Source organism: Setaria italica, chromosome VIII (genome assembly GCF_000263155.2).
Source record: "Setaria italica strain Yugu1 chromosome VIII, Setaria_italica_v2.0, whole genome shotgun sequence".
NCBI classification, from domain to species: Eukaryota; Viridiplantae; Streptophyta; class Magnoliopsida; order Poales; family Poaceae; genus Setaria; species Setaria italica.
In genome coordinates this window covers 1,140,564-1,162,431 of record NC_028457.1, presented here as the reverse complement: position 1 = coordinate 1,162,431, position 21,868 = coordinate 1,140,564, and the positions used below count along the sequence as shown (strand labels likewise).

Below are 21,868 nucleotides of genomic sequence, written 5' to 3'. Positions count from 1 at the left end.
AAGAAAAGCGGCGCACGGTCACCGAGCCGCCCGGCGCGCTCACCCAAGGGGCTGCCGATCTCGCCGGCGGCGCTGCCGCTCGTGCCGCTGGCCGCGGGGCCACCGAGCTCGGCGGCGGCGTTGCTGCTCGCAGCCCCGCCGCCCCCGCTAGCGCGGGACGGGCTCGCTGCTCCTGCCGCTCGTCGCCCCTGCAGGCCCTGGCGCTGGACCAGCTCGCCGTCGCCGTTTCTCTGGATATAGGGAACGAAGAGACTGGAAAGAAAGAGAAACAAAATGGAGAACGGGTGTGGAGTGTGAAGCGGTTGGCCCCATGAACACATGCGCGGCAGGTCATCGACCGGGAGGAAGGTTGTCAAGCGTAAAGTTAGCTTTGCGTTGGCACGTCGAGGTGTCGTTGGTGATCGCCGTCATGGACAACACGATCGAGGTGCTGGGCCAGCTCGTCATCGACAAGAACAAGTTCAAGCCAATGGCAGTGGTGAAAGATAATGGCTGGGACGTACGTACAGGGGATGGCGCCACGAGCTCAGGAGCAAGATGCAGCTTCGCGTATACTACGTACGATCTTGCAGCTGCGTACCACGTCCTCGAAGAGCTGACGACGTAAGCCGGCGACTTGCAGCCATCCCGGCGCCCATTGGTGTCCTGGAGCTCGCCGTCTTGCGAGCGACCGGGCTCCTGTCGATGAAGATGCCCCGGAACGGCGGGAGATCGAGCGGCGCCCGTCGACGCGTGCTGCGTGGCAAAGCAGGGGCAGAACGGAACGAAGTGGATCCGGACACGCACGCTTGCTCCTCGACACGGCCTCGATCACGGAGCTGGCGGGGCATGCAAGAACAGTTGATTGATTCGACGTACGTGTTGGACCCCGGCACCATATATGTTCGTCATCGTCGCTGGCGAGCTCGCAGCCGCACTCGCCGCCGTTGGTGCAGCGGCTCGGCCAGCTCATTGAATTCGGTGCGACGAGCGAGCTCCACCTGGCCGTGCCGAGCCAGCAGTTGGCGAAGGCGATCCTGTCGCTGGGCTGCTGTCCCGTTATGCTGGAGGTTTTCGAGAGCAGGGTGCAGCAGCAGAGCTAACTGCTAGATGGCCTACGGCGAGCGCGCCGCTGTTCCGGACGTGCGGTGGACCGGTGCTCATGGAGGCGAGAGAGCTAGTGGCATAGGCGACGGCGAACGTGTCCCAGCGCATGCTCAAAATGTTTAATGGACATCCTAGTCTACTTGGGATCAAAAATCTTTCAAAGTGTATATAAAAAACCTTCCCAAATTGAATTTCAAAGTTGCATATCTGACACTGTTTTCAGACTCCTCTCAGTTCAGCAACTAAGTTGAAAACCGCACAACTTTCAAACTTTGAACCCCATTTAAAATATGGATTCTTTGTTTTCTCTGACCAACAACATGCTCAATAGATTCACTGTAGATCAGTGTCCACTTGCGTTTCAAAACATCTCCTAGCTTCAATGCAAAATCTTTCAGAATCCAAATTCAAAGTTGGCTAAAGGTTACTGTTTTCAAACTTAAAAGTTTTTCAGATGGAGAACCGTAACTTCAATCAACCACTTTGAATTTTTTATGCTTCTTACTTGAATTTGATCTCTCATTTGCTTCCCTTGAGTTCTAAATACCTCCAAGGCTTAGCTTTATATTTTTGTCACATTTCTTCAGATTTGGATCTCAAATTTGCATTTTTGTCAAATTTGACCCAAATTTGGTTTTGGCCATAATATCTTCTTTTCATCTCAATTTCACCATTAACATTTTAAGAATCATTCTTAAGCCTTTAACAATCAGGTTGTTACAAAAACATTTCAAATAATGTGAAATCCAGAAATATAGGATGCTTGGTGGAGGGGCAAGTGATGAAGATCAACACTTGAGGTAGTAGAGCCTAATCTGTTTGATTTTTTTGGTTATGGGCAACCAACCAACAATGTAAACCTGCCTGGGAACTTTAACAATGCAAATCCTGATGATCAACTTTAGAATGGCATGGAGGGGAATGGCAATGCAGCTCAATAGGGACTATGGTCGGCTGGACCAAATGGGAAGGAGAGGAGGCTTTCATTGGACCTGTGCCAGCATCTCCTGTGCCGATTGGGCCTGTCATAAGCAATCAAGCAAAAGGTGATATCCCTGCTCCTATGCAGCCTGCTCCTGATCCTGCCCCTATCGAGGAGGGCAATGTTAATGTGTTTGATCTAAACATGACGCCAGAGGAAGATTTGGGTGGAATTGATGATTTAATTCAAGCTGCAGAAAAAATGGAAGCTTTGGAAGATATACATGAAGTTCATGAGCAGATCTTTAAGGGGATTGATTTTTCGGATGACTCAGCTAACAATGCTCCTGCTTCAGTTTGGGCTGTGCAGGATATGCAAGTTGATGTGTTTAAACCCCATGAAAATGGTTAGCCTATGCATTTTGTTCAAGAAGATGTCCAGGAAGCTGATCTTTTGGGAGTTCATTACCCTGAAGAAATTCCTGATGAGGATGGCCCCTAGCTGCCTAATGATGTCAATATGCAAGTTGGTTGTGTGGAGCTCTTAGAACCCAACTCGATCCTATTTTTACTTCTAGAGCAGATATGCAATGGGGTTCATCTTACCTAGCTAATCCAACCCATGGCCAAGCAGCCATTGGGCTAACTATTTCGTGCCAGGACAGTATCCTGAGTAAGTTGACATCCCTTTGTTCCAGTCTGATTTTTTCACAGCATAGCTCCTAAATCCCCTCAACTATCAGTGGGCCAAAGAGTTCCTGTCTTTTTAGGCCTATGACTTCTTAGCTTCTGGGCATGGGTCAATACAGTTTAGCTTGCCACCAAACTGCCCCTTGTCTTGTGAAGGCCCCTCTCTACTCCAAATATGCTTCCGCGCCGCTTCGAGGAACGACATTTGAGGGATGTCGAGGCGGGCTGGAAGCTCTTGGAGGCTGCGGGCGGGCAGGAGCGGCTGATGTTCGAGGCGCACACCATGGTCGCACATGACGATGGCTCCAAGCTGCTGTTCGTCGACCTCATGCATGGCTTGATCCTCCTCTTCAGGCTGGGCACAGCAATGGCGAGGTGCGTCGCATTCCCGTATGCTGAAGACGATAGCCACGATCTAGACATGGAGGCACCCGCGACGCGCCGCGGCAATCTGGTCGCGGCGGATGTGGAGGAAGCTGCAAGGCGCCGCGGCGTGGGGTTCAGCGAGGGGAGGCTCTATGCTGTCCAAGTCTCTCGCGGCTGGCACTACATCACCGTGTCGCACCTCCAGCGGCATGACGAGTGGACATCCATATTCAAGGTTAGCATCGGCGAAGCTTTCTGGAGCAATCCAACAATTGGGTCTCGGGTGAAGCTCGCAGCTGCCGGCGTCGGACCAATAGACCCCACGAACTCCAACAAGATGACATTTTTCGTGCTAGGGGCGAAGCTAGAGTACAAGCGACCTAAGTGCAGACTTCAATATGTATATATATAAAAATCTATGTCTAACCTATACAATGACAAAACAGTAACGGTAAAAATGCTTACTAAAATGTTGTATTTAACCAAATATTGTAGGAAAAAGTGTTAGGATGGGATGATTAGTGCATCGATATAACAAATTAAGGGATCGATTTGCACCAATTAAAATATGAGGAACACTTCCAAAATACTTAAGAGATGAAAAATACATATTTCTAATATTATTACACAAATTCTCCAATCACATTATTTTGTATATTACTTCAATACCCTAGGTCTCAAATATCGATGGATCTTTTCTTAGTTGACTGTCTCTCAGCTGACTGTCTGGTCTTTATTAATTATACTACGTTCTGCATGTATTTGCTAATAATTGACCTCACTCACTGTTGAGAAATCGGCTAGGAAGGAGGGGAGCACCTCTATTTATAGGTGCTCATGATCATTGTAGTGTTGCCATGTGGCAACTTCCACACTCTTCAATACAAAATATCCTAACTCTAGAACCCTCCTCATCCTTATCTAGTTTCTTATATTTCTACCATGCTAAAATATCTAGTTTTAGAGTATTCTACACTTCACCATGAAGCATGGCAATTATGGCTCATGCATTCTCTCCAATTTTCTAGAACTTTCTTACCTTGCCATGATCTATCCTTATAAATGGCAAAGTTAGTCTCTTGAGATCTCCACAATCTTCTAGAATGTTCCAAGTATGCATTGCATATTTCAACACTCACCCATGCACGCACTGCGTTGAACTAGCTGCATGCAGCAAAAGACTTGTTCGATCATATATTAATTTCGTGTCTGACTTTGCAGCAGCTACGAGCTCCCAACCTGCACCCGTGCCGGCCCCAGCGACATCGTGGCGTCAGTGGGTAGGACACCAAAAGGAGGTATGCAATTGTTTCCATTCCTAGCCAATAAACAAGATGGAGTGTGTAGGATCGATATGCAATTGTTAATTTAGTAGTAGTTTATTCTTTTTGCCATGGATCAATGAAAGTAGTTAGAGTAGTCGGTTCTTAGTTGGTTTAATTTGAGTTAACTGTTACCCACAAACATAACACATCTATCTAATTAATGTAAACAGTAATGATATGCATGGGTAGGAATAGCGTCAAAATGCAATAGCTCTACTCTTGCGGCAAGGCTGGCGACCCGGACCACGGCTGTCTCTGCAACGTCGACGAGTACGGTGCCTTCGCCGAAGCCAACCTTGGCATCGACTCGGTGTGGATGCTTTACGGCACATGCGGGGGGCGCAAGGAGGCGGTTCCAACCGCTGGCTGCTGCCCCTCCTCCCCCTCCACCTCCATCGTCCCCAGCTCCTCCGCCCCGCCATCCGCCGCCGTCTAGCCCTTCGTTGCCCGAGACGTAACGGCCTGCTGGACTGTCCGGTGGGGTATTGGCTAGGATCACGGTGGGAAGCATCGTCGGGGGCACCCTTACGATTGGTGGCGTGATTTGATTAGTGCACAAGTGATGGGTAGCAGGTGAGGTAGTCAATTTTGTTATGCATGCTCTACTGTATTCGTTTGCATTAGTTTACTTTACTTTGTGGTGCGTGCAGAGGAGGCGAGGCCCATTGAGTTCGCGCCCGATGCCATGCTCGGGTGAAACCGTGGTTGTGAACCCTCGAGACATGACTCTGAGGCGCGTTCGGTTCGGCGAGCAGGCCGACGCGGCCAGCCGCGGCTCTTGTCTGGACGTCGTCGTCTGGAGGTTCGACAAGCGTGATCCAGCGGCCGTTGCAGAAGCAGCTGCAGCCTGCAGGAAGCGGAGGCACCGCGGGCACTTGGCGGTGGATTCAGAAGATGGCCGTCAAGTCCAGGAGTATGGGATCAAAGGCTCTGAAGACGTTCAGGAAGCACGTAGACAAGCTCCAGCCCGCGGCGCAGTTCGTCGGGGGCGCCGCGCAGCTCTGCGGCGGCGGCGGCCAGATCGCGTCGGCTGTGGTTAGCACGGCGGCTGGGCTGGTGAACACCAACAAAGCCGTGGCGGCTGGAGAGGAGGTCAGCCGGCGGATCGGGACCTGGTGGGCGAGGAGGTTGGAGCCCAGGATCGTCGGGAACCTGACCGAGGCCCACCGCGTACGTCCTGCAAGAGTGGAATGATCGCGACAGGCCGAAGACTATGGTGGTCGATGTTGCTCCAGGGCTTGACCAGGAGCAGGTAGATAAGCTAGAACGTTTCTTCGAGGAGAAAGGCGCCGAGGATCTGCTCTTTAAGCTCTCCAATTTTGTGATGGTGGACCGGGCGCTCAACTTCTAGTACGCTGTGAGTGATGCATATGCATATCTGTCGATAGGATGCATATGCGGTGAGTGATGCATATGCATATCTGTCGATAGGATCTGCGTGTACGCTGGAAGTATTCTTCTGTTGACGCTTGATGAGCAGAACTCTTTGATCATTTGCAGTATTATTACAGAGTTTATGTTCTTGAGTCTTGAGTTTATGTTCCGGCCCTAGCTTATTAACAATCCATACTGGGGCAACTAAACAACATCACACCACTACATCATGAGCGATGGCTTCTACTTGGCGACTTTCCTCTTCCACCTCTTGGCTTTTGTACTCCCTACCAACTTTGATGTCTGGTCAGCTAAACAGATGCAGGTCCTGTTGAAGAGTTTAAAAAAAGACTATATTAGAGAATAGCCCTAATTCCAACTATTCATTGAGACTAAAATTTCAACAAGTCCAACAAGACGACAGTTGTCTTGTTGAGCTGCAGACATGATTTAAGGTATGCAGATGTCTAGGCAAAGATGCAGGTCCAGATGTCCTTTATACAGGCAGAGTGACATATAAACAAGAAACCAAAATTTATCAGGAAAGGTTCAACTAGCAGTCACGATTCCCCAGTGCACATTAGCAACTCAGTTTTTCTCTAGAGTGACAAGACGTGTAAAACAAGAGAAGCCTGTAACTTTAAATCAAAGATACTTTAAACTGAATTGCTGCCATTTCCTGCTACCATGCTCTTCGCCTGACCTTTTCTGCAAGTGAAAAGGGGTGCCAGCAGCAATGTGTTAAAACAGAAACCGGGCCAGTAAAATCAAGCTCATCACACCAACATTGCACAGAAATTTGTGGAAATCCACTCGAGCGATCCAATTGCAATATGAACCAAACAGAACTCAGCACTACGACATATATTGTTTCTTATGTGCAGTAATTTACATGGAAATTCAGCACTGTTTCAGGACCCCCAACACTTGACAGCTGTAAGGTCATAGAGCCGCTGCCCCATGGCTAGCATATGCCCCTGCAGATTATAGACAATTAATTGGTCTCACATTAAGATAAGGATGCTGATCAAAATACCTGCCAAGGTTTCTGTCTTCTCTGCAAGCCTGTCCACTTCATGAGAAGGATCTTGGTCTGCTTAGTACACCACAAAAGCCTCAGAATATATGAGGTTTGAATATTCACTCGTGCGCAGCTTTCTATGCTAATAATGGAGATCCGTAGAAGTACTGACATTATATACCAAAAGGGAGTGCAGAAATTAGAAACAATTGGGAGTGGAGATAACCCCTAGAAATGCTGATTTAACAGAAAAGATTCATATGTACCCTATATCAAGAAAAGATTCATATGTACCCTATATCAACGCCAAGAAAGACTAATTCTATCATAAATGCAAAAGCAATGAACTAAATCCTAGGACAAAGACATCTGAACTTGCAATAACCGTGAGATGAACCTAGGGAAAGTACAACTTGGAGCTTAACACAACCATTCAAGAAAAGAACTGGAAAAATAGCAGTAGTTAATATAATTGTGTTAAAGTCCTGCATAAACTCCAGTTTTAGGAGATGCTAAGATTAAATTGTTCCAAAAGATTTTATGAAGACCAGTGCTCGTCCAGCACCTATGACCAAATGCATGGCCTACCGTCAGTTCTCTGTTTGGTTCTGGATAAAGCAGGGAAGCCAACTGCTTACCAATGAAAGGTTCTAGTCCCTGGCAATCTCTGCAGATCTGCATAAATCAAAAGTAAACTAAGCAGTTAAATCCTGGAAACTTTTGAGAGTAAATAATATGACTTTGAGAATATAGTCAATCGTCACCTGAGCATAGATTTATCATTGTATAGATTGTGGAGCTTTCTGGAATGACAATTTACAGAGCTGCAGTGCAAAAACTGTATTATGTCCATTCCATAAAAAAAATGCAAACAGATCTAAATGCGATAAACCATTTTTCAAATTCTATTATGTCCAGGTCATCAAAAACACAAACAACACATAAGCATAAGGCCTTTGGCATTCACACTTGCAAAAACTAAATGTGGACAATGAGCTAGTTCATATGTACAACGATTTTTTTTTGAGGTACAACGAATTAATGGTAGATACAATTTTTTTATATCCAAGAGAACAGAACCCAATGGGCTGACACTTCAAGGCATTAATTCTAAAATAAATTGCCAGGCCTAAGCACATATTAACCACAAACTCAAGCTACACATTAATATATAAGTCTCTCACTTTCTCTCAACGTTTGCATGTTTGTCAACCTCAGCTTGGCTATTTTAGATGGATTTCCCAGAGGAAAATTTAGTCCATACCCCCTTAAAACAGGGTGGTGAAGCAGGAGGGGGAGATACCTTGGAGGGTTGGAGTGGATCCATGCGGCGGCCCGCCGAGGTGGTCACCGGCGAGGGCTGCTGCTGCTGTGGAGGCGGGGACGGCGGCAGCATGAACCGAGACGGAGACGAGCTCGCCTCACGCCCTCACCGGCGTCATCATTAGAGCATCCATGGATCTGCACCTCTAGATCCGTCAGCGTGTTGAGCTTCAGGCATTCCCTTGCCGTGGTGACTGGTGAGAGTGATAAGTCAGGGGCAAATCTGTCCGTTCACTAGAGCTTGGAAAAAAAAGAAAAAAAAAGAGAAATAGAGAAAATGGGAGAAAGCAATCTGAGAGAGAATCATGTGCTCCAGGATTCCCGTGCCCCGGTAGATGACATTCGTTGGGTGCATTTTGGAAGCAATTCGTATGCACGAAATCAAATATTGAAAGATATTTAAATTAAATGTCAATGTGCACACTAGGTGTCAAATATCGAAATTTCTCTCAGTACAAGTGCCGCCTAGAGGCTAAATAAGCTAAAGAATCATCCAATAATTTTAGCCGAGAGCCCTTTAATTTCTTGAAGCATATATTGGAGTATCATGTGATCCCCATCAATTTATGGATTCTATGTGGAATCATCCCATAAACTTAGATCGGCGACTCTTTCTTGTCGGAAATCCTCATGCTTGGTATTGGATACCTCACCGCATAGATTTATTGTCTATGTATGTATATATCTATATATATATATATCTATATATATATCAACGGTGTTAATTTATCTATCTGGTCATAACTATATAATTCTTGCTCATTTTAATTTGCAAATTCACAGCACGCATGGACACGAGAGCAGTATGTTTTTCTTTTAATGTGGTGGCTCGATCAGCCCATTTGGCTGCGCTCGAGCTGGTGCCATCCGTGCCATTGGTCTCAACTCTCACATGTATAAACACATCGTTACACACGTACACTACACTCGGTTTGGAACTATCGCAAAGCGTTGTTCAGTAAACCTGTTGCGCCGATGGAAATTAGATCCATATGTTATCTTAATATTTGAGTGTTGAAAAATATTAATCATCACATAAACAATCAAAATAACAGCAGTTTCATTAATCGCCGATGCCCACATTATAATACAAGCACTAACAATAATAGGAAGACAAATAAAGGTTCACTTTTACTACGAGGAATTTTACTCTTCAACATTAAAGGTGACATTCTGCGAGAGTTTTGTGCGTAGGCAAGTTCTAGCAATCTCCTTAGCTGCCTCGATGGTAGGTCCACTGCCTGACAAGGACTCACGTGGATATTTGCCTATTTTTACTGAAACAACCTCTAGTACAGGTGCATTTTCAACAACATGTGAAAGAAATTCGACTTGCCCTCTTGCCGCTTTGAATCCTGTGATCCATATGTCCTTCAAATAATTATATTCACATTGTCCAAGGTCTTTCCTACACGGACCCACTTCTGCCAACCATAAGTCAGACCTATTAAACTGCAATAGCAAACAAGACTAAAGTGTCATCCATATTTGTGAAGCAAACAATGGTATGAAAATGCTCTAGCAACCAGATTCATCTGTTCTAATATTCACCATAAATTATGTGATTGCGTTTCTGTCAACAATATTGGTGTAATTACACTGAAATATTCTCCAAAAAATACAATATATAATTACAAACAAACAGCACACAAATTTATGAAAAATGTCCATAAACACTCGCATACCAAACGGAAGTGTATTTCTAAAATTTTTACTTCACGCATAGTACCACAAACCCTTAGTAAGTCAATATTAGGTAACGCTTTACTTTTCAACTATGAAAAATGACCCAAGAGTAGCTAAAATAAGGAGGATATAGTTGCAAAGAAACATTGAAAAAAAATACAAGATCACTTACATGCACCTCCAACTTTTCAATAAATGGCGTGGCTCTTATAAACGACACCAAATAAAGAATCTTGTCAATATTTTCGGAGTATATGAACAGTAATAACAATTGTAAATGTCTAAGATTGGAAAACTTCAGCGGGTTATCCCACAACCATTGCTTCTGAAAGAGAAAAACATAAAAGGTCATTAAGATGAATATGTTAGATAGGTCATTAAGGTAAGAGCCCTCTAGGGGCCTACCTCTAGATGTGGCAAACCAAACTTTGAAGTCAGGTTTTGTACGCTTGGAAGACCATGGAGAAGGGATGTGAGCGCATGCTGAATAATTGCTTCCTCGAACTCAATATTTGCACTTTGCAGCTTGAAAGAGTGGACAAGATCAATAGGTATCAACGATCCCACGTACTCGAAGGTAGCAAGGTTCGCAGCATTGAATTTTATCTTGCTGAATGAGCAGCGTTCGACTCTCAAGTAGAGAAGCCGAGATAGTGGACTATCCACCGTTAGTTCATCGAGATGACATCTGTTTATGTGTAGCCACTCAAGAGTATGGCAATGGGACAACATATGCTCAAGATTCTTCCTAACGAAACGTGCCGCTTCCAGATGAAGCTTTCTTAAATTAGGGAAACCTTTAAACCATGAAGGTGGATAAAAAGACACGTAGCTGAGATGCATGTGCTGTAGATTTGATATGCTTTCCCGACCTAAAAGTTGGAAAGGAAACTCATATAAATTCTTGTATTCCCAAAACCTTCCGGACGCTAGATCCAAAGTGAGGTTCTTTGTCCTTGAAGTGGCGGCGAAATGTACCCAAGTGTCAATATGACGAGCCAATATGCTGTCTTCTAAATTGATTCTGACTTGAAGCGTTTCGACCACCTTGTCCTTGTGTTTCCACAAAATGTTGTTGACCTCACGGACAAATTGCCAGACCACGTGTCGGTACCAGATCTCCTGCATGAACTCCCTCTCGCATTTGAACATCTCTACAGCATCAAATGTTAGCCTGGGACACGCTAAGCTCGTGCATCTTCTCCACTCGGTTGACAAAACACTAGTTCTTGCAAACTCCTTTGGTGGCAGCTTGGACGCGATCCTGTACAAGATGTCCTGTGAAGAAGGGATCACAACCATGGATTAACATGTTAGCTAGGCAGCAGCCCAAAAGTACAGAAATCTCATCTATATATATACACGTACCAAGCAAAGCATGAAAACTGAAAAACCTCGATGGAAAAAAAAAAGGACAGGTTGTGTTCATGCATGCATACCGTTCGTTCAAAAAAAATGCATGCATACCGGTGGAAGATGGCAGAATCGAACACTTGGTACAGTAGTGTTGATGCTGGTTGGGTTAGCACGGTCATGGTCTTGGTCTGCTGTTGTTTCCTGGCTTGTTGTTGCGTGGTTGGTCGACATCGCGCGAACTGAGCCTGCTGATCGGCGATCAGAGCTGGCCGGCGAGTGCTAGAGGTGCCTCGATGTCCGTGACGAACGGCGACGGCGACGGCGGCGAGTGTTGTATGGATGGATCGGATCGAGACTGCTGTTGCCGCGGGAAGGCCGGACGGGCTGTTAGTTGCTGCTGATACGGACGGAGAGGACGGTTGGGCTGCTGATATTAGCTAGGAAAGAGAGGGCCAACTACGAATCCCAATCCTATACAACAATATCTGTGGGAGGCGTTTGGTTCCTTTACTTATTTTTAGCACGTGTCACATCGAATATTTAGATACTAATTAGGAGTATTAAATGTAGATTATTTACAAAACCCATTACATAAGTGGAGGCTAAACGGCGAGACGAATCTATTAAGTCTAATTAATCCATCATTAACAAATGTTTACTGTAGCAACACATTGTCAAATCATGAACTAATTAGGCTTAATAGATTCGTCTTGCCGTTTAGCCTCCACTACGTTTAATACTCCTAATTAGTATTTAAACATTCGATGTGACGGGTGCTAAAAAATAAGCAAAGGTTCTAATTAGTAATCCAAATCTACATGTATTATCTTTTGCTTTCCTTTTCTGTTTCTTTTCTTTCTTCTCGTCCTATTGTTGTTGCTTCCTTCTCGGGACAAGGTCAAGCTGCAGCAGTTGCCCTGCACATGAACGGAAGGCATACGGACCATTTTCTGTTTCCTGTTTCATCTTTGCTTCAGTGCCAAGCTGGTCCCTCCGATCAGCGTCTCGTTTCTCCTAGCTGCAGACGAGCACGAGTTGAAGCTTGACCCGAGTTTGTTTTTTCCAACCGGGACCGGTTCGGTCTGCAGCACGCACGTTGACGAATCGATCGAGGGCCCTGGCCCTGTCCTTTTGAGCCAAGTCCGCACCTGAACCGGAGCTTCAATCCCCTACGCCGCTTGTGCCGAATCGAACCTATAAGGCCGAGGGTGGCCTGGGTGGGCCGGGGTCACACGAGCGCTTTTTCCTGCAGCGAACCATGCCGTCCTACGTGCCCTAGCTCCTGGCAAACAACCTCCGAGTTCAATCTGCCGCCGCCGCCGCCGCAGCCGCAGGCGATTATCGTCATCTCCAAGAACTTCATCGGGGATGCTGTCGGAGGAGCATGTCCACGTGAAAGATCAAACCACCGCCGTCCTTGTCGAGTTCGATCTCCGCCGCCGTCTTTGTTTCCGTCGTTCGACGTTTGCCGTAGGTGAGCATACCAATATACTCTATCAAGTTCCTGGTTCTCAGCCGTCTTTCTGTGCTTTGCCACTCATCCCGGCCCGTCCCTCGTGCCTTGCAGCGCTTGTGTGCGCCGTCTGTTCTTCTTCCCCTGGCAACAACTACGAGGCGTGCTACTCTGTACGTGCATGTGCATGGTGTGCGTTCTGTGTGCATGATGCGTGTGTAGACTGCCAGCGATGGCCGTAGGCACCAGGAGAAGCCCGGCCGCCAGCACCTCAACGCCGTCGTTGCCACACATGCCATCGTGGCCACCAGCTTGCTGCTGCTTTTGCTTTGCCGAGCTGCGCCAATGCCGTGGCCAGCCTTGCAGAAGGAAACCACCGGCCATGAAGTCCAAGCAAGATGACAGCTATAGCAAGAGACACGTTTGTACAGAAGCAAACAAGTCATCGTTCAAACTGCTGGGGATCGCCAAAACACTAAACACCCTTGAGCATCGTTCGTGGGTAAAAACTCTCTAATCTCGTAAGTTCTGGACCAAGGAATAAAATTTAGTTAACCTCGCAAGTTCTTATAGGTAGTAAAACTCGTACCCTCGCATCTTCTTTGTGACTGGAGGGACTCGAAACTGGCGACTGATAACCAATGACTAAACTCCAACTGAGCTAACCCTTGAGTGACCCTTGAGTGTTCGAAGTCGGTCCTAAATACTGAGCTTTTACCTTCTTACTCTTTACTCATGAACGGAACTTGGAAGGAGACTTCGCGAAGTTATAAGTTCTCGGTGCAGCCTAATGAACCAGGTGCCACGAGGTTGGACAACTTTCTCGGACCGAGGGTGGAGACACGAGGTTGGAGGCTTGATCTAGCGCGAAGGTGAAGTCTCGAGATTGGAAGGATGGAGTCATGAGAAACGTGACCACGTGAAGGACACGTTACCCCCAATGACCTTTATGTACGGCATATCCTAGGAATGTAGTGGTTGAGGAATGACATTTTCGGAATATAAAGTTGCTCATGGATCACTATAAAAGGGGAGCACTGCCCCATTGTAAAGAGAGACCCATCATTTTTCCTATTTTCCAAGCATTATTCTCTTTTATTCACAAATCTATTCGGTATCAAATTCTTTTTAGACCAACAAGACCCACCGTGTTCTCAACCACGAAACAACCCACGATGCCACAATCAAAGAAGAAGAAGATCACAGTGCAGGAAACCACCGAGAGCGAAGAGAGAGCAAGAGAGAGGACTTATCCCTATTGATCAAGATGACACATACACCTTAGAGAGATTAAAAGGAGTCGAGGCTAACTTATGAACAAGAAGTGAGAAAAAAAAGAGTCGAGGCGGAGATAACAACCAGAAACAAGCACAAGAAACCATTTACTTGGAGCGACAGAAATAGAATTAGCCTCGGTGCTAAGGTAGCTCGAAACCGAAAAAAAGAAAAAGAAAGATTTACTCAAGAATCGGAAGCACACGACTAGCTAGCTAGTACATAGATAGGATTGAGTGCATAACAAGCAAGCTGCACAGGAGAGACATATGGATGAACTCAAGTCTTTTATTTATTTTTGGAGCTAGCCGGCCATTACATACCAGAGTTTTTTTTTTTGAACACTAGAGGTGATATTCAACACCGACCACACCAATCCAGAATCAAGTACGTACGTGGTTCTCATAAAGTTGACAAAAGGATCGAACGATTAATTCAAATCGTGCACATGCCGCAGTCCTACGTAGTACTAGCTAGAAAACCTATCAGCAGTCAATTAATTGTGTACATATCAGAACCAAGAAATGTCTTTTTTAATATTAGCTAGCAACTTTTTTTTAACAAATTTCTTCGTTAAAAAAATAGTTGCTAGCTAATATTCAAAAAAGACATTTCATAAGTACTCGATCATGTTATGTACAGGTGGGCTGTATTCCGATCCAGTAGTGACTATACTTACGGATGGGCTCTATTCTTGATCATGGACTCAATCAAAATAAGCTACTATGGGCCTTACTGGCAGGCCCAAACACCATTTTCCTGAAACATCGGGAGCCGACACGATTAGCTGGCTAGGAAAAGAAGGGGAATAATAATAAGAAAAATAAAAAAAGCTACAACCAAATATAATATTATATGGTGTATTATTCTATATAATATACGAGGTAATGGGGATTGTAAAGACCCTTTACGGCTGTTGCAAGCAAACACTCGGTACTTGACTGACCCATCATTAGCCTGAATAATTAATTATTTGCACACACCAACTCGATCAGCTGGTTTATGGGAGTGCATGCAAATTGCATTGCTGTTTGGTAACAACAATATTCCTATTTTATATATATCGCACCCACTCCCACGTACATGATATATATGACAACCAACTGCCAGCACCCGCAAACGACAACACAAATATCCAAGCATGTTTGTTCTCTATTTTAATAAAATTAAAAAAGGAAAGGAAAGAAAAGAAAAAGGTTTACATGCCTGTCACCAATCAGTAGCTAATGCACCCTCTAATTACTGTATACCTCCGCCCTCTAATTACTCCTCCCGCCGTCAGCGTATCATGTTTGATGAAAGGTAAAAATCTTTGCTGGGCCCATCTACTCCTAACTTGAGCTTCGATCATGTGCCCTTGCAAACAAAATTAAAGAAGAAGAAAACCACGTGCGCAATAATATAATCATAACTTATTATGTAGCTTACACGCACCAACTCAACTGTTTTTAGCAAAGCCCAACGAGTTTATGCAAAAAGAAGAAATGTATTCCTCCTTATTGGAATTGATGTACCGTATCCTCCATCTTTCAGAGATTTTCCATGGACCTTCGCTCCACATTTATCGAATCAGCTTCTTTTCAAAAGGGAAAAAAACAGTAAGCCTGATAAACAAGAGGACACAACAAGACCTGCTTCCATAGACGATTTTTTTTAAAAAAAATTAAACCCTTTTAAAATTAAAATTTTAAAAATAACCCACGAACTAAATTTTCATTTCAAGAAATAGTTCTTTTGGTCATGCGCGAGCGTGACTTGTAAGTGAGGCACACCACGTGCAATAGTGTGACTAAAATAGCTGATGTGGCTGGGCGAGTCAGAAGCTGCTCGCGCCAAGCAATCTGGCGTAAGTGTTGTTAATCACGCCATCATACATGGCGTGACAAGCTCCAGCCTTGCTAGCTTCTTCCAAAGTGCACAAAAATTGAGTTTACTTAGCTTTATTTTCTCCTCTATTTTAATTAGCTAATGAGCTCCTAAATTCTTCAAACTTCGCATGATATATAGAGTGTATATGTTTCATTTTAAGTATTTTCACTCCAAAATATAGTGTGGAAAATGAAATATTCAATTTCTAGAAAGGCCAAGTGTTATTGCAATGATGAAATGAGTATATAGAATAGGCAAGTGTTATTGTTTTCCAATAGCACTTAGCCTATTTAGAATTTGAATCTATAAACGTATACATTTAGAGCCGATTTAGGCCCTCTTTAACACGGCTTATTTCGGCTTTGGCTTCATCTATTTCACGCAAATCAAGACACTGTAGCGTGAAGCCGTTTTGTAAGCCGGGACTAAAATGAACTCGAAGTCGGGTGAAGCCAGTTTTTTTTGGCTTCACCGGCTTTGACTTCACCGGTGAAACCGTTTTGGGATGAGCCGTGCCAAAGGAGGCAGAAAGCTTTCGGCCAGAAGTCTAGATATTGAACTAGATTTGAATTTGCATGTATAAACCTAACGACTACCATGGCATCGCTTGCGGGTCAGAATATCAGGTAGTTCCTGAAAGCCGTTGACCTGGAAGTATTACTGTAGCACGCGCGTTGCAGTGGTTGGCTAGTATGTGGGGCCACCGCACCCGACGACGCCGACACTTACCAGACGGGCGAAGCAAGCATAAGCAAGCCGCGGGATCGGGGTGTGGGCTTGTGGCGGTCTTTGACTTGCTGCCCGCTGCCTCCCTCCCTCCCCGCAGCACCAGCTCCGGCCGCCATGACCAAGCCATCGCCGCCCACCGCCACTGGCGCCCCCTCCGATCCCCCGCTTCCTACCACCGCCGCCCCCAAGCTGCCCCGCCCCCCGGGCCTGCTCGACTCCCTCTCCTCCTCGGGGCGCTCCCTCCTCGCCGCGGCGCGCCGCTCCCCCGTCACCACCCTCGTCGTCGCCTTCTTCCTCCTCGCCCTCTTCATGTACGGCGAGGACGCCCGCACCATCGCCGAGCTCTCCATCGACGACTACCTCTACCCGGACGCCGACCTCTACAACGTCTCGGGGCTGCCCCCGCTGGTGCTTCCCCCTCCCACCTGCGACCTCTCCGCCGGCCGCTGGCTCTTCGACAACGTCTCCACCCCGGCCTACAGGGAGAAGGACTGCACCTTCCTCACCAAGCAGGTCACCTGCCTCGCCAACGGCAGGCCCGACGATACATGGCAGTACTGGAAATGGCAGCCAAACGACTGCTCCCTCCCAGCGTACGACTTCATTTCCATTTCTGCTCCGATCCAGATCTGCTGCACTTCTAATCAACTGATTGCTTCCATCTTTCTTGACTAGTAATTGCACAAAGATTGCATCTTTGCGCGCCGATTCACCACTACTGGTACTATAATTTGGGAATCGAATGCAGGTTCGACGCTCGGAGATTCATGGAGACCATGCGCGGGAAGCGGCTCATGTTCGTGGGGGACTCGCTCAACCGTAACCAGTGGGAGTCGTTGGTGTGCCTCGTCCAGCCCATTCTCTCCAAGGGCAGGAAGAAGATCGTCAAGCGGGGCTCCCTCACCATCTTCCACGCCAAGGAGTACCGCGCCACCCTCGAGTTCTACTGGGCGCCCTTCCTCGTCGAGTCCAACTCCGACAACCCCAATTTCCACAGCATCGAGCACCGGATCATCAGTCCTGAGCGGATCGAGGGACACGCCAAGTACTGGAAGGACGTCGACTACCTTATCTTCAACACCTACATCTGGTGGATGAACACCGCTGACATGAAAGTCAGGTCAGCTTCCATGCTTTCTGCTGGATTGATGCCCATCCGATTCTGGACTGGAAATGCATAGCTTCTCTGCAATCAAGCATTGGGATTGTGTTCTGAGGGTGCTGAATTTTTGCAGGAGACCAAATTCGAGGTACTGGTCACAGCACGACGAGGTTCCCAGGATTGAGGCATATGGCCGGGTGTTCAAGACGTGGTCTGATTGGCTCAATAACAACATTGATCCAGCCCGCACGTCCGTCTTCTTCATGACAATTTCTCCTCTTCACATCAGGTGACCGAAAGCTGCATTTTTCCCCCTCCCCCGCCCCCCCCCCCCCCCCCCCCCCCCCGCCCCAATGCAACCTTGAACTTTGTGGACCACTGTCGGTCGAATAGGACTCCACAAGTAGGTAGGCTTGATTGTAGTGGTTTGTTAAGCCCAAAAGTTGCCTTCTACGGAAGCAATGCTCCTCTTTTCTAGTATTCAGGGCACAACGTCATTGTCCACTCTACCAAACTTTGTGGTCAATGTATGGAATTCAGCTGTTTGGTTAGTTCATGACCCACATTTCTGCATGGATGTCAAGATCCGAAGTTAGTTCAGTTTTCTGGACTTCATTCACTACTTACAAGTAGAAATTTCTCGAATTCCTCGTATATGCAATCAGAAAGGGAGGGTGCTGTAGACTTGGTACCATGATTCATGAATCCATGATTTATACTTGTCACTAATACTGAGAATTTTGAGTGTTTGAAAAATTAAAGACTGATGGAATCTTAAGTTAATAAGTGTCTCACTGTATTCCAGGTGTTTTGTCATTCATAATATGTATGGAGTTTTAGGTTCATAAGCATCTGTAGACTAAAGTTCACTGAAATTAGTAGGTAGGGTTGGTGGGGAGACCGTGTTAGGATCCCAACAAACTTCTATGTGGGCCTGGCTCACAATTAGGAAGGGAAAAGGCACCATTAGGTCCAACAGCAAAAAGAGGGCTGTTTCACATGTGGTGTGGTGTGGGTTAGCTGACATTTCTGTGCGATTTTTTGCATCACAAGCAACATGAAAACTGGGATTTGACATGTAAACAAACATCTAGACGAAAAAAAGGAGCCCCACTGTTTCGGAATTGGCTTCTCTATTTGTCCTGATTCCTGATAGAGACTTAGACTGCGACTCTGTGACCATTTGTGGTGATGTGCTGGTGTGTTTTAGAGGTTAAAAAAGGTAGATATATCAATATATGGAATATGGATGATTACTAAGGAAAAAGAAAACTCCCCTGTTAAAATTATGTTTGTGATGTCATGATCAAGGTTCATTTTTTGTCATTTTGTAATGTCATGCAATGACTATTAAAGTTGTGCTGTTCTGCTTGAGAAAGAAGGGGCTTCTTATCCTAGTAAAACTATTGGGCAGTTCATGCCATTGTAAGTTCAACTTGTGACCTTAGAAAGGTTTAATTTAGTCTTACAGAACTCTACTTTTACTAAGAGAATATCTACTTGAATGTTGCCTCCTAGTTGGGCTAAAAGAAAAAAAGAACATATATGATACATTTGGTGGAAGTGAAACTATATTGTTCATGGGACACCCAATTCCCTATCATGCTCACACTAAGGCTGAAACGTGGTGGTTAGAGTAGTAAGTCCATAGAGGTGGCCATTGACTTATCATCCATGCTGGCATCACCAGTTAAATATGAATGCAATATTATATATGTGGCCGGCAGTAAGTTACATACGCATACTGATTTCTTTCTTGTTGATTCTTAATAATCTAGCCATTTTACTGAATGTTTAGCCTCTCTTAGAATCTTCTACTCTTCACGTTTGTTACACACTTGCATCTCCCATGTGGGTGTCAGCTAAAATGAGGCTAATCAGTTGGTATCTTAATCACTGTTATCTTTGTGAAGTTTGGAAAAAAAAACATAATGTTGTTAATGCAGGATTAATGGCTTATTTAAATAGTATAGAAAGTACTCTATTACCGTTTGCAGATAAATTTAGTTGGCAGGCTCTTTCATCAAGTTTCGACTCTTGTGCATTGTGACACAAAACTAACTTATTGTTATAATAGTGAGCATCTCTGGAGCAGAGTAAGATATAGGCATCATGTGAGCCTTGAGTGCCTCGTAGCCAGTATTTTGCAATAGTCAGTGTCGGTGATGTTTCATATAACTCTTACCCCACATACTTCCACATGGGCATGTCCCGGACAGCATCGTAGAAAGCTTGCACCATTTGCTGCATGCTGTACTTTGAATTTATTTTTACACCTTGCTAGATTTGTAAATCACTTTTTTCTTTGGCGCTGAATTTTCTTGGAGTGTTGGTTGATTTTATTCTGATGTACTCGTGTACCAGTTGGAAAAAAAAAAGAAAATGAACAAAATAAATGCAATTGTGGTTAGATGATGTCAGCATAAAACTAGCTTCACGTTTTCTGTTGTTTTTGAGTTGCAAATTAGCGCAATATTTCAGACATTTCTTTTACCATTGGTCTTGATAAAGTCTGCTTCTTTTTTTGTGAAAACAGCCCAAAGAATTGGGGAAACCCTGAGGGGATCAGATGCGTAAAGGAGACGCTTCCTTATCAGAACTACAGCCAACCTCTGGACTTGTACCATGACATGCGGATATTCGATCTGGTAGTGAAGGTGGCCAGCTCCATGGAGAAGGTTCCGGTCACCGTGATCAACATCACAAGGATGTCAGATTACCGGAAGGACGCCCATACATCGCTGTATACCATCCGGCAAGGTAAACTGCTGACACCAAAGCAGAAGGCAGACCCGGAGAAGTTCGCAGACTGCATCCATTGGTGCCTTCCTGGTGTGCCGGACGTGTGGAACCAGATACTCTACACAAGGATCCTTTCGAAATCATCTTGGCATTCTAATTCTGCGCCTCCTCCCTTGCAGTCTCTGCCTCTTCCTCCCCAATGAGAATCTTAGTCGGGGGCTTGGGTTTTTTTTTTACCACGGCATAGGGAAATATATGATTATTCATTCTTTTTTCTTCCTTTTGGGTAGATGGAGTAAAGGTTAGAGCAAAAAGGAAATGGATGGGCTGATCACTGATGGCATGGCATGTAAGATGGCTGAGTTGAAGTGTAAATGAGTTGTGAGTTAGCCAATGAGCGAACAGCAGCGCTCCTGTAGACAGTTCCATTCTGAATATACATACTAGTTTTCAGACAGAAATAACATGTTTCCTGTTGGGTGACACGCAAGGTTCATATATATACAGTGCTTCTTAATGCTTGAGAAGCATGATACAGGAGGAGCATCATGTAAAATAATATTGGTTTTTCTGAAGGTCACGGACAGGAGGTAAAATATATATACAGGAGAAGCTTCATCTTGGTTGTCCCAATAACAACTGATGCTACAGAAATCTCATAGATTTTGCATTGCCAATGAGCTGTTACAACTTACAATATGAAAGAAAGCAGTTGTGAATCTTGTGATGCTACGCAAATTTTTTTTAGAACTTCTCGCAACTTTAAATAAAAGACTTCAATTTGTTCTTGGGCCCTGCGTGACTCCTGTCGATTTAGACCCTCATCCATGGGCTACAGCCCCGATCAGGCCTGTTCTTGTTCTTCAGTAGCCCAGCTGGCCTCAGCAGTTGGTTTGAGTTCCTAAACCCTTTTCTTCTTGTAGTTTTCCAAATACACCCTGATTAAGTTAGGTATTCCAAATACACCTCTAACATGTTGCAAAATAGTTAAGAATCCAACCTTACCAACAAAAACACCGGTCTTGAAAAATCCAATTATTTAGTTAGCCTTTTGAATTAAACTATAAAGACTTGGACCACAAATCTTATTTTTTAAAAATATTGATAACTACCTCAACATCAGCTTATTGACAGTGCTACAACTAAAAAAGTATTGATATATAATTTTCTCATGTGGATACCTTTCTATGTGTTCACTAAAAGTGAGATAGATAAAATGACAACTCATGTATGTTTTTGGAAAGAAAAAAATATTTTGCCGTGTATATTCCATATTTCTTATTAAACGCTTCTCCTTTCAACCCATACTATCTATGGATTGCATTACGATGATGTGACCCATTGTGTCTAGGTTGTCAATGAGTACATCCTATTAGCGAGGAAGGTAATTTACAACTATTTAATCACCCTTAACCCACTAATATATGGATTGTAGGGTTAATTACCACAAAGATCGGAGAACACTAATAAGAATTTTGGCTATTTTTTAGGTTGTGATTTTGTTTTCCTTTGCCAATGCACCCATCAACATCTAGTTACATTTTATATCA

At 45.0% G+C, this 21,868-nt stretch overlaps 1 protein-coding gene and 1 long non-coding RNA gene across 2 annotated transcripts; one reads left to right on the top strand and one right to left on the bottom strand.

Annotated features, from left to right (window-relative positions):
* Positions 1 to 5,845: 5,845 nt before the first annotated feature.
* Positions 5,846 to 8,308, bottom strand: LOC101782912. Its single transcript, XR_001164707.2, has 5 exons — positions 8,087 to 8,308; positions 7,548 to 7,607; positions 7,422 to 7,458; positions 6,799 to 6,950; positions 5,846 to 6,090 (listed from the first exon to the last, which is right to left on the bottom strand). It is a non-coding gene; the product is annotated as an uncharacterized LOC101782912 (long non-coding RNA).
* Positions 8,309 to 16,523: 8,215 nt separating this feature from the next.
* On the top strand, positions 16,524 to 20,801 carry LOC101782500 (protein trichome birefringence-like 28). The gene is made up of 4 exons (XM_004978537.4): positions 16,524 to 17,067; positions 17,223 to 17,594; positions 17,710 to 17,865; positions 20,113 to 20,801. The coding sequence occupies exons 1-4, from the start codon at positions 16,589 to 16,591 to the stop codon at positions 20,519 to 20,521; spliced, it is 1,416 nt and encodes a 471-aa protein (XP_004978594.1). The 5' UTR covers positions 16,524 to 16,588; the 3' UTR covers positions 20,522 to 20,801.
* The last annotated feature ends 1,067 nt before the right edge of the window (positions 20,802 to 21,868 follow it).